Here is a 13912-nt window from a genome sequence, read left to right on the forward strand (position 1 = left end):
GCGAGCCCCGCAGCCTCACAGCAGCCCTATGACGCGGTGACCCCCATACAGAGGGGGAAGCAGAGGTCTGGGCTGTGAGCTGACTTACTTGCCTGAGGCCACATGGCTCCCCGGGATGGAGAGTGGCGGGCAGACCCAGTCTCCAGTAACTGACGGTAAAAAGCTTTCTTTCCCCAAAGCCACCTTTTCTAATAGGACACAGGGTGTGAGAGACATTGATCTCACTGACAAGCCGCCGTGTTTCTGTGCGCACGCACTCTGGACCCCAGGAGCCAGGGGCAGAGTGGGGCCCGGAGCCAGCCTCGCTGGGCATCCACAGCGCACTCACCTGCACGCTGTTCTTAATGGCGGCCACTTTGTGCTCCACGTTCCTCTGTCTTTCCGAAACGGAAGAGCTTTGCAAGGATTTCTCCAGAGGTCCCTGGGAAAAGAACGTCTTGAAATTTCAATGGTGTTGGTTTATGATGAATGTGGTATGTGGAGTATACTTCGAACTTAGGTTTGGATCGATATGATATGAAGTACTCTATAACCGTTAAAAATCATGCTGTAGAAAAATATTCAATGACATATAAGTAGCGTCATAGTGTTAAAAATAGAGAAAATTATGAAGCACCATATGTTTATGATCTCTATTGCTTATATATGTATGTATATTTAGAAATATATGGATATATGTACAGATATGTATACTCAAGTACATGTGATTGGAAGAACACCCCCAAATGTTATGTGCGTTATCCATGAATAGTAAAGTTATAGATTATCTTATAGTTAAAATTTTTTCTTAATTTGCTATAATAGATCTGTATTACTTTTGAAATTCTCTAAAACTAATACATGTAATTTAAAAATTAGTATAGTGAAACTACATTGAGTTAGACTTAAATTTAGAATTAGACTTAACTTCAGATGAATCTGACGGCATGAGAATTATTTTTATACTGGAACAAAGGGAGTTTACGAAAGAATATGTCAAAATGTCAGCTTTGTTAAATAGAAAGGCTGGCCAACTTCTCCAAGCGCTGGCCACTCTAATAACCTGATGTTAAATGTGTTTGCCTCCCGCACATGCCCAACCAGGGCCAAAGATTGAGTCTGCAACCGAGGTGCATGCCTTTGACCAGAATCTAACCTGGGACCCTTCAGCCCGAGGGCCGATGCTCTACCCACTGAACCACACCAGCTAGGGCGGTAGTTAACCATATTCTTGAACCAATGTTGTAACACCATGGGCCAGAGCATGACCCGTAGAGAGAGAAAATAATGTATAGATGAGATTCTACAAACAAATGCTGGAAAAACTTGGTAATCATCTCAATAAAGAGGCAGAGAAGCCGGTACCGGTTTGGCTCAGTGGATAGAGCGTGGGCCTGCGGACTGAAAGGTGCTAGGTTCGATTCCAGTCAAGGGCATGTACCTTGGTTGCGGGCACATCCCCAGTGGGGAGTGTGCAGGAGCCAGCTGATTGATGTTTCTAGCTCTCTATCTCTCTCCTTTCCTCTCTGTAAAAAATCAATAAAATATATTAAAAAAAAGAAAAAAAAAGAGGCAGAGAAAAGGATCTCTGATGACAAGTGGCCTGAAGGATGGTGGCACCACTAACACAGAGAAGAAGCTCGTTGGCGAGAAAAGACTTTCGGTTCAGAAAAATTGAGCCCAAGGAGATAACAAGATCACAAGTTCAGAAAATCTTACCTGAACGGGCATGTTGGCAGCAGCCAATATTCTCCTCTCTTCCCTTAAGCAATTTGAAATAACTACAGCCACATGCATTGGATTTCCATGAAATTTTCCCTGGAAAAAAGGGAGCAGAAGCAACATAAAAGCTTAAATATGTGCATCATAAAGAAACATTGCTGTTTGCAAATTAAAAAAAATGATATCCCAATAAATATGGAAATCATTTGGGATTTGTTCCAACTATTATAAAACCACAGAAATTCATATTGTGAATGGAGACTTCTTTGAGGCATATTGTTCTGTCTTCAAAAATCATGTTACTTTAGGCTTAGGGCAGGTTTTAGGTGAAGAGTTAGTCATTATGAACCACAGCTACTCACTAGTTACCTGTGTGCTTCATGGTCTGCTTAACGCCTTTCTTCTGGTCCCTGTTTGGTGCTGTTCCTATGGACTAGTTGGGTGTGTTATGTAAGTTAAACACTCTAACCCTCCAGGGGAGCATGTATTACCACAGTTGCCTTAGCGTCCACCACTCGCCTTACCTGCCAGGCCCCTGCTGGCGTCTGTGTTTTCTTGGTTACAAGTCTAATTTGATCAACACCATCATTTCAGTCACAGCATTACACTTCATTATGATTAGCCTCTTTCCAAGGCAGGATTAACGGAAGGCACAATAAATGTAGATAAATGCATTTACTCTGCCCCCCGCTCTGAAGGAGGTGCCAATTACCCGTGAAATGGCCAAAAGATCAATAACAGAACAAAATAAAATAACAATCTACAAAGTGGGAAATTAGCAATTAATCAAGCGTAGGTTATACAGATGTAGACCAAGGGGTCTTTCTAGGAAAGAAATGAGGTTATTGGTTGTAAACATTTTTATGGCCACGATTTTGTTTGATGATGAATGTCAATTAGCACTTCTATTTGTAAAAGTATCCTATATAATAAAACCCTAATATGCAAATCGACTGAACGGCAGAACAACCGGTTGCTATGATGCACACTGACCACCAGTGGGCAGACACTCAACACAGGAGCTGCCCCCTGGTGGTCAGTGCACTCAGCCAGAAGCCAGGCTGATGGCTGGCGAGCTCAGGGGCGGTGGTGGGAACCTCTCCCGCCTCTGAGGCAGCGCTAAGGAGCAGCGAGCCGGCTTCGGGCTGGCGAGTGCAGCGGCTAAGGACCCCTCGGGGGATGTCCAACTGCCAGGTTAGGCCCGCTCTCCACAAAAGGAGGAAACGAATTGACAGAAACTCATAAGGTAAATAAATTAAAGCAATTCTACTTATACACAGGGGCACCAAACTTCTGATTTCTGCATGCTGACAACGTCAGATTCCTTCTAGTTAGAATGTTGTTAATGTGTTCCTGTTGTTCCTGTTCCCACTTAGTGTTTCCATCTACCTCCCAAGAATCACCATTTGGCCTTGTTTTTCTCACTGCTACAGGAGTTCTTCTTGGTGATGCTATCTTCCAACATTTCTCAGCTCCACGGTGCACACTTTTTCATTTTTCTTTCCTGCTTAAACTTCTTTTACCTTCCCTTTCAGAATCAGCTTCTCCCCAGGTCTTGTCAGGTTAAAGTACTCACTTCCCTCCTTTCCTAAGAGCAAAGAATCACCAGGCTATTTTTTCACTTCCCTTTTGCATTTCTCCTAACTTAGTCCCTCACGTAACGTATAAGACAAAAACATCTTATGGAAAATTGATCACTGTAGAGTCAAAACCAAATGAGCACTTTCTATTTTTGTAAGTATCAAAGATGTCACCTTTCAGTAGTTACCACATGTATGCATCTCAAAAAAAAAAAAAAAAGAGCAACAATACAACAAAACAGCCGGAGCTGGTATGGCTCAGTGGATAGAGCGTCGGCCTGCGGACTGAAAGGTCCCAGGTTCGATTCTGGTCAAGGGCATGTACCTGGGTTGCGGGCACATACCCAGTAGGGGGTGTGCAGGAGGCAGCTGATCGATGTTTCTCTCTCATCGATGTTTCTAACTCTCTATCTCTCTCCCTTCCTCTCTGTAAAAAATTAATAAAATATATTAAAAAAACAAACAAACTAAAAAACAAACCCTCCACGTGTGGCGGGTGGAAGGGGGGAGGGAGAGACGCTGCCTTTCTGTGTGTCTGTGTTTCTGTGTACAGGCCTTCTGCCCTGTGGCTTGTCCTGTCACTATCTCACAGAGTCAAGAAACAGAAGTTTTTAATTTGAATGATGTCAAATTCTTCCCTTTATGGTTAGTGCTTTATATGATTGAAGGTATATTTCCCTAACTTGTAGTCATGGAGGATTTTCTCCCCATTTTATCTTTTTAAGTCTTTATACTATTTTTTAAAGTATTTTTTTTATTTATGAGAGAGAGAGAGAGAGAGAGAGAGAGAGAGAGAGAGAGAGAGAGAGAGGAAGGGAGAGGAAGGGAGAGGAAGATAGGGAGAGAAACACTGATGTGAGAGTGAAACATCCATCAGTTGCCTCCCACATGCACACCCCGACCAGGGATCCCGCAACCTGGTTATGTGCTCTGACTGGGAATCGAATGGGTGACCCTTCAGTGGGTGCGTGGGACGACATTCAACCAACTGAGCAACACCGGCCAGGGCTAAGTCTTTATACTTTTGCCTTTGATTTTAATTCCCATGGAGCCGGTTAATAATGAGAGGTCCCTTTCACCTTTTTCTATATGGATACTCAGTGCCAATGATATTTACTGAACATTCTGTGCTTCACCACTGCTCTGCCGGGCCAACTCTGTCACATAGCAATGTCTATATACGGATGGGTTTGCTGCTCACACCCGTTTCATCTTATGGTTCTGTCCACCAGCAAACTGTCTTAATTACTAGAGCTTTATGGTAGATTTGATGGCGAGTAGAATAGGTTTGGTTTGCATTTCCATACAGATTTTAGAAATGGCTTGTCAAGCTACACAAACACACAGCCACACTGAGAAGCTGAACGGCAATAAATCTTCAGCTGCATCTGGGAGACTTGGCATCCTTATAATTGTGTTTGAATTCATTTATTTAGGTTTTCTTTAATGTCTCTATGAAGCACTATAATTTTCCACAGCGACCTTAAAACATTTTTGACAGGTTTCTTTCTATGTAGTTGGTAGCTTTGATAATGAAGTAAATGGTATCTTTCTTTCCTAATTGTTTTTAAAAAATGTACCTTCATTGTTGAAAGTATTACAGACATCCCTTTTCCTTCCCCATTGACCCCCTCCTCCCCATCCCCTGGCCCCTCCCCACACCCAGGCCTTCACCACACTGTTGTGTCCATGGGTTATGCATATATGCATACAAATTCTTTGATTTTGAAAACTTTGCTAAACTCTTATTGATCCTAATAATGTATCTGTAATATCTCTTATTCTAAACATTTATCTGTAGATTCCTTTGGGTATGATTTGCATATACAAATCATAGTAAGTATAAGATTGCATAAATACTGATACAGTTTTTCTTCCTTTTTAAAAAAATATATTTTATTGATTTTTTTACAGAGAGGAAGTGAGAGGGATAGGGAGTTAGGAACATTGACGAGAGAGAAACATCATTGACCAGCTGCCTCCTGCACACCCCCTACTGGGGATGTGCCCACAACCAAGGTACATGCCCTTGACCGGAATCGAACCCGGGACCCTTCAGTCCGTAGGCCGATGCTCTATCCACTGAGCCACACCGGTTATGCTTCTTCCTTTTTAACGGTCTAGTTTCCATCAGGATTTCACCTTCATCCTAAAGACTTATTTAGAAATATGTTGGTTAATTTCCAAACATAGGGATTTTCTATTTATTCCTTTTCTGAAACTGATTTTTCTATAGATTTAAAAATTCTAATCAGAATTAATGTTCTGAATTATTTTAATTACTAGAGTCCCAGTGCATGAAATTCATACACGGGGGGGGGTGTACCCCTTAGCCCGGCCTGCACCCTCTCCAATCTGGTACCCCTCAGGGGATGTCCGACTGCTGGTTTAGGCCTGACCACTGGCTCCTAACTGCTCACCTGCCCGCCAGCATGATGTCCCTAATCGCCTCTGCCTTGGCCCCTGCCACCATGGCTTTGTCCAGAAGGACGTCTGGAAGATGTCTGGTCTAATTAGGATATTACCCTTTTATTAGTATAGGTTTTTATAGCCCAGCTTACGGCCCTATTGTGAATAGATGTTCCCTGTGAGCTTGTGGAGAATGGGAATTCTGCAGTTGTCGGCTCAAGTGTCTTACATAGGGCCATTAACCCAAGTCTGTTAATTCTGTTGTTCAAATTTCTACATCTTTGCTGATTTTTTGCTTGATCCATTTAGTCAGTTATTGAAAGAGGCGCTCGGAAAGGTACTTTGTGATCTTTCTCTTGTGGTCCTGTCAAAACATTCGGACCTTTACATGTTACTGCTGAGCCAAGCCTTTCGCTGCTATAACCTGGGTCTCTTATGCCTTTCACCAGAAGCAAAAAGATCAGCTACGACATTATTTTTTATCACTTAGAGTTTTATTTTATCCGTATTGAAATAATACTTTTATTTCAACATATAGATATTTAAAATCACATTGTGCATATAAAAGGGTAAATATACATGAAACTTCACATATTTAGAATTAAACTTTTCTTTTTTTAAAAAATATACTTTTACTGATTTCAGAGAGGAAGGGAGAGGGAGAGAGTGAAACATCAATGAGGAGAGAGAATCATTGATCAGCTGCCTCCTGCTCACCCCACACTGGGTATCAAGCCTGCACCCCGGGCATATGCCCTGCCTGGGGATCGGACCATGACCTCCTGGTTTATAGGTTGATGCGCAACCACCGAGCCACGCAGGCTGGGCAGTATTCTAATTTTTTTTAATGGCATCATGCTGCAAGTTAAGTGCAGTCTGTTCAACGTCAGCAGGGAGTTTCTGATAAATGGATACTGCACATCTTAACAATAATCCTGTACAAGATATGACTTGTTCCCTCCAGCCTCCTATTGTTTTGAGATTTCGTTCATCTATTGTGAGAAATTTGGCAACTTCTCTTGCCACTTTGTGTATGATAGGCAATCCTTCTGCACGAACCTCAGTAATGAAAGATAATATCCCTTCTTCTACTGGTGGGCATCTTTCTTGCTTCTTACATCCTGTAAAGCACTTTTTTGTTGCTTTCCAAGAAAATATGGCATTTAGGGTTATCCATCCAGTGACAAATAATTCGCTGAATATCAAATTTATACCCTGCTGGTTTGTTTCCATTCCATTCCGCACACATGATCACTATTTGCTTCCGCCCTGAGTCACAGTGTTCTACTGATGACACGTTAAACAGCAATTAAACTCAACATGTGTTGCAGCAACAGTGCACATAATCCAACCGAGGTGACAACATGAACGGCTATGACTCAATTTCACATCACAGGCAACGACAATGACACTGTGATTGCCATCGGATAACGGCAGATCAGAAATGCTATTGGTTATAAGATGCAATTTGATTCAGAGGTGTTAAAATGTGTGTGTGTTGGGGGGAGGTATCTTGGCATCAATGAACACGCTGTTTTGTGTGTGTGTGTGTGTGTGTGTTTTAATATATTTTATTGATTTGCCACAGAGAGGAAGGGAGACGGATAGAGAGTTAGAAACATCAATGAGAGAGAAACATCCATCAGCCACCTCTTGCACACCCCCTACTGGGGATGTGCCCGCAACCAAGGTACATGCCCTTGACCGGAATCGAACCTGGGACCTTTCAGTCCGCAGGCCGACGCTCTATCCACTGAGCCAAACCAGTTAGGGCAATGAACACGCTGTTTTAATCTTCCTGCTACTGTATGCTAAATTCCTTGGCTTTCCCTTGAGTTCTTCTAATTTAAATTCCCCTTTCATCTAACTTCTAAATTTGACTTGTCGCTAAAGAGTGACTAGTTCATTTGCTCCCCCTCTGCCCCCAGTGACCCTAGGACTCCCAGGCCGAGGTGAAGGACGGGGCAGACTTGCGTAAAAGACCCTCCTCTGTTCAGGGGCACAGAATCTGAGTTTTCACAACTAGACAGTCACCCCTTTGCATTCTTCCCCCAAGGGTCCCCTTTAGAATGCAAACACATGCCCTGGCTGGTTTGGCTCAGGGGCTAGAGCGCCGGCCTGCGGACTGAAGGGCCCGGGTTCAATTCCAGTCAAGGGCACATGCTGGGTTGTGGGCTCGATCCCCAGTAGGGGGCGTGCAGGAGGCAGCCGATCAATGATTCTCTCTCCTCATTGATGTTTCTATCTCTCTCTCTCCCTCTCCTTTCCTCTCTGAAATCAATAAAAATATATTTTAAAAAATGCAAACACATGAGGGAGACTTGACAGCACATTTAATTGGGCTCCTGGCCATTGTGAAAGGGCCACCGGGTGCTGGTCTCTGGCTGCAGGGCCTCGCCCTGCCAGAGGAGAGAGATGGGGCCCAGGACAGGCAAGCGGGGACGTTTCAGGAGAGCCTTGAAGGACAGCAACCAAGGGGGCGTGGATTCTGAAGAAACAGGTGCCCACAGCTGAGCTTGGGCTCCTCCAAAGGCTCCCCTGGGACAAGGATTCTAGTGTGAGAAGTAACGAATGTCCCGCCTAATGCAAGGTATTAACCACAGGGAAACTCTCTGGCGGGGGAGGGAGAGGCCAAGGGAGCCATGGGAACTCTCTGGACTTTCCACTCAATCTTTTCTGTAAGCCTAAGGCCGCTCTAAAAAGTCCAGCCTACTTCTAAAAGTTGTCTTACGAAAGTCACAACTCTGACATGTCCTTGTGCTACTCCTTTTGCCAGGAATGAACACATTCCAATGAATAGAGAGACCTACCTCTCTGGTTCAGTTCGCATTAAGTTCTCTCATCACCACAGAGGGTTTCTTTCCTTTTCTTTCTTCTTTTGTTAAGCCTCACCTAAGGCTATTTTCCCATTGATTTTCAGGGAGAGTGAAAGAGAGAGGGAAAGAAAGACAGAGAGAAACATCGATGTGAGAGAAACACATTGATTAGTTGCCTCCTGTACCAGGGCCCGTGCTGGGGAGAAGCCTGCAACCAAGGTACTTGTCCAGAATCGAACCCGGGACTCTTTGGTCTGCAGGCCGACGCTCTATCCACTGAGCCAAACCGGATAGGACTCCACAAAGATTTTCGTGATGAAAGAGAAATGAGGTACCCATTCTCAGTGGAGAAAAATGATTCCTGCCCCATGTATATTACTAATAGTACATGGATCTTAAAACAAGCTAGCTAAAAATTAGCTACAGGTATGTACAGTTTATATTAACTTATTTTTAAGAGAGAATACTTCTTAAAGGTACCAAGTACTGTACCTACAAATTCTGAGTGTATTTCCTGACATGTTCTATGTGTAATAGGTTTAACTCATCTGAGACAATTGCTCTGTGAATTGCTTGCCATGTAAAATCAAGGGAATTGGGCTTGTGATGGTTACTGCGTGACCCGAGGCAAGTCACTTCTTAACCTTCGTCACTTCAGTTGCCCTAGTAGTGGTTGTCACGCTCCACAGGGTCCTTGTGGGGCAGGCCAGACAACTGAGAAAGAGCTTCGGAACTTGTAAAACCTTTACATACGTATACACTGCAAGCATGTCAAACTCACGGCCTGTGGGCCGCATGCCTTGTCTATTTGGCCCATGTTAGCCTTTGAGTTTGACATGCTTGGATAAGGAGTTTTCTAAGTTGCCTGATGGGGGCATTAGGAGAACTTAAAGCTCATAAATGGTAAATCAATAAAAACAGAAGATAAAGTCTTTCTATTCGTTTCACAGAAGTGACCAAAATGAATTATAAAGCCAATGAAGGTGGAGTTGTGTTCCAGGAAATGTATTTACACGAATATTAAAGAAACTCCAGGAAAAAAACAAGACGATGTTTTTGGGGTTTTCAAAGCATTAAACAATGGGGACTTTCCTGGCATTTCTCTAGGACTAACTCTCACAGGCACACACATACATTAAAAGCTGCTTTGAATAAAAAATTAACCCACACAAACTAGCAATTAGAAATAATAATACAGTGCTCTCACCCACCAGAGCATAATTCATATGGTCTCTGGGAAAAAACAATCAATACCATCCTTTGGATGCATAGAGAAAGGCTTGGGAGGGGATATGTCGATATCATGAATGGTCACCCTTGGGGAAAAGGGATGGGTGGGATGGATAGCTACACTTTTACCTCAATTCTTTGGTATTGTTAGACTTTTAACAATAATTAAGCATGTGTTACTTTTATGACTAAAACTAAACAAGACGAGAAAATATACATGCATCAGCTCTTTCTCTGATTCACGCAGAGTTGTCTTTGAGGATGTTGGCGTTGAAAGATGGTCTTCCAGGTGAAAAGAGAAAAAAGGTGTGGGAGCCTAGTGAAGTCACGTGATAACTACGATTCAGTGCTCAGGGGGCATCACAGCCTTGTAATGAGGAGATGGATGAACTGCTTAATTAACAATGACAGGAAGAGAACCAAGCAGGTGCCTGCCAACTCTACTTACCCTTTATATCAGTGGTTCTCAACCTGTGGGTCGCGACCCCTTTGGCGGTCGAAAGACCCTTTCACAGGGGTCGCCTAAGACCATCCTGCATATCAGATATTTACATGACGATTCATCACAGTAGCAACATGACAGTTATGAAGTAGCAACGAAAATAATTTTATGGTTGGGTCACAACATGAGGAACTGTATTTAAAGGGCCAGAAGGTTGAGAACCACTGCTTTCTATGTTTGGACATCACATGCCATTGACTGAACTCCCCTGGTGTGCAGGGTGCTTCAGAAGCTTCGTTTTAAAACTGGCAACAGCCTGCAAGGTCCACATGAGGAAGCCCAGGGGCTGTGTCCTTGGTGAAAAGTCACAGGGCGCGGAAGTCCAGAAGGAACTCTGCAAGCCCAGGTGGCTCTCACTGCACACACTAGGGCTTTTCCAAGTCACAACTGTCTTTTAAGAAATGCATTCTTTCTCTCTCACCAGACCCCGTGAGCCACAACTGCGTTTCATTTCATTTTCCCTGGAAATGGTAAACCTGCTCATGGACTCACCATTCTTTCTGGAACCGCAAGAAAGCAGCAGCAGTTAAACCAACAAAAACATTACATGTATAATGACAACATTATTCAATCACTTTTTTTGAGACTACTTAGCTTGTTGTTGTTTTTAATCCTCACTTGAGGATATTTTCCCATTGATTTTTAGAGAGAGTGGGAGAGAAAGGAAAAGACGGAGAAAAATATTGACGTGAGAGAAACGCATCGATTGGTTGCCTCCTCCACGTGCCCTGACCAGGGCGCAGGCCGGGGAGGAGCCTGCAACCGAAGTACATGCTCTTGACTAGAATCGAACCTGGGACCCTTCAGTCCACAGGCCAACACTCTAGCCACTGAGCCAAACTGGCCAGGGCAAGAGACTACTTAGGTTTTAATACCCCTGACAGTTGTATCTGCTGCTGGTAGAGGCCCTCTGCCAGGGACCCCGGGTATCCGCACATGACCTTGAGGGACATGCCAAGAGAGCAAGGCCTGACCGTTCTTCGGGGCTGCGTTTGCAGAAAGCAACCATAAGTGGTGAGGCCACGTCTCCCCCAGCTGAAGAGCAGGCTTGCTTCGCCCAGCTCGAAAAGCCGTGAGCCCCTCAACGTCAGTCTCCTGGTACACAACCCACTGAGTGTGCGTGCGGCCCTGAGAGACCCCCGTGTCCCCACGTAGGACGCGGGAGGAGAGGGGGACCAGTGCGAATGAGCATGACGCTCTGAGCCCGCCTTTGCTGTGGAAAGCCACATCCTTGCCTCTGGCCAGGCCGCCTCACGTCTTTCCTGGCCCCCATCACACAACGCCGAGCTCACGGGGTCGCTTGAAGGGAGGGTCAAATCCCAGCCCCTGATACTTCTCGACGCCTACGTGTGTGTGCAACTTCTCACATGGCGCTTCCATGATTCCGTGCTATGTCTCATTCCCCGTCTAGACTGTATCTTTCCTAAGCAGAGACTGGTCACCTGATAGGAGCCTCACCAATGTTTGTGGGATGATCACATGAGAGGATCAATGACAACAATCCTCTCCTAACTGGGAGAAACAGAAAAAGCATATTGTTCAGGCTCTGTGGTGGGAAAGGTGTCTATCCTGAAATCCTCCAGGGGTCTTTATCCGTCCCTTGTCCCTGGTAGTCAGGGAGGAATGAGACAGTCTTGAACTTAGCTGGAAGAGGGCAGCAAGGAATGAAATCCCCTGGAGAGGGCAACTTCGCTTCTCGAAGGCCCTGGCTGACCAACATCATTGGCAGTGAGGCTGCTGTGGGGAGACGTGGACCGCGAGGATGTCTCCCCAGTGGTGATGACACTCTGAGCCTCCTGCTTTCTGTAGACGCTGACACCTCTTTTACTAATGGCGAAGGAATCTGTGTCCTTGGCCTATGTCTGGTAGGATCCTCTCGTCACCCTCACTATCGTGGTAACAAGGATACATCCTCATAACTAAAAAGTTTAGACAAGAACATAAAAAGTTAATATTCGTAAAGAGGGTATACACACATCTCTCTTATTGATGAAATAATTGTATATCTAGAAAAAATAAGAGAGCCCAATAAAATAATTCTGGACTAGATTGTCAAGATAACACGCTTTTGTCTACACTGGCCAAGGCCATCTAGAACTTGAAGTGGGGGAAATGTTGCAAACCAAATAATAGGAAAAATAATTTTTTGAACTTAGGAATACATTTAACAAGAAAAAGCACAAGTCTGACAGGACTTAAACTAGGGTCCTACTGAAGACTTTAACCAAAGCCTAGAGGGCAAAATCTTAAAAATAACATAGAAGAAGCATCACATAGAATTCTAGGGTGTGAGACTTACTATCACAAAAAATATTAGCTGTCCCCAAATGAGTACATGCATGTGGAATTGAAGTTAGGCTCTTCAGCATTGCTTGTGGAGGGTTCGGGCTGAAGGAAAAGTTTATACGGAAGAAATGCTCACAACAGTTAGGAAGGTGACCAAGCTAATGGTTTTTCAGTGCTTGATGGTAGGAGACTTTCTGGGTTTTGTTTTGCTTTACTTAGTCTCCACAACTGCTTGAGGTCATACTAGCATGGATTTCACCAGGAACTGATAGAGAGAGATGTTAAGTAACTTGAAGCCCAGTTCAATTTTACTCCAGAGTGTGGTTATCAACCAGTTAACCGCAGTCATTGTCAGTAAGTTGGGGAAGGAGGACTTACCATGCAAGACACTGAAGTGTACTATACAGTGCAGTATGTTTATAAAGCATAAATATAGTACAAAATACACATTATAATCAATAGCATCCACACATACCCAGATTAGCAGATTATAACCGAGAGGGGTGGAAAGTTAACATAAGAAAAGGTAGTGTTTCAGCTCAGTGGTAATGATTATCTGAAAAATCTTGCTGTTATAAATATCTATCAATCCTTAAGAGAAAGCTGGATACAAATAATTCTATGTAAATTAAAGACTTAAAACTTTTTAAAGGTTACAATACATTCATGAAAACATGTGTATAATGGGAGACTTTAAACCAAAGCAGCACTCCCAGAAACTATACCAAAGAAGATGAATTTTCACTACATTTAATTATTTTTGTGTGGAAAAAGATGTCATAAAGCCAAATGACGTATCACAGATTGAGGAAAATATTAGTAATGCATGTGAAAGAGTATTTACTAGGAAAGACATTTTAAATATATATATATTTTATTGCTTTTTTACAGAGAGAAAGGGGGAGGGATAGAGAGTTAGAAACATCAATGAGAGAGAAACATCGATCAGCTGCCTCCTGCACACCCTCCACTGGGGATGTGCCCACAACCAAGGTACATGCCCTTGACCGGAATCAAACCCGGGACCCTTTAGTCCGCAGGTCGATGCTCTATCCACTGAGCCAAACCGGTTAGGGCAGGAAAGACATGTTTAAAGTAATATTTTATTTTATTTTTTTATTTTTATTTTTTTAAATATATTTTATTGATTTTTTACAGAGAGGAAGGGAGAGAGATAGAGAGTTAGAAACATCGATGAGAGAGAAACATCGATCAGCTGCCTCCTGCACATCTCCTATGGGGATGTGCCCGCAACCCAGGTACATGCCCTTGACCGGAATCGAACCTGGGACCTTTTAGTCCGCAGGCCGACGCTCTATCCACTGAGCCAAACCGGTTCTGGCTAAAGTAATATTTTAATATACACTTGGAAATTGATGAGAAGGCCC

At 43.6% G+C, this 13912-nt stretch overlaps 1 protein-coding gene across 1 annotated transcript in view; it reads right to left on the reverse strand.

Moving 5' to 3' along the window:
* The window catches only part of STAT4 (signal transducer and activator of transcription 4), a gene marked incomplete at its 5' end in the record, with an annotated part of 73877 nt that overhangs the window by 32883 nt on the left and 27082 nt on the right, over positions 1-13912 (reverse strand). Inside the window, 2 exons of the mRNA XM_081095930.1 lie at positions 329-421; positions 1699-1797. Of these exons, the coding sequence (XP_080952056.1) occupies positions 329-421; positions 1699-1797 (192 nt within the window). The remainder of the gene's footprint in view (positions 1-328; positions 422-1698; positions 1798-13912) is intronic.

Source organism: Myotis nattereri (assembly GCF_964212035.1).
Source record: "Myotis nattereri genome assembly, chromosome: 7".
Classification (NCBI taxonomy): Eukaryota; Metazoa; Chordata; class Mammalia; order Chiroptera; family Vespertilionidae; genus Myotis; species Myotis nattereri.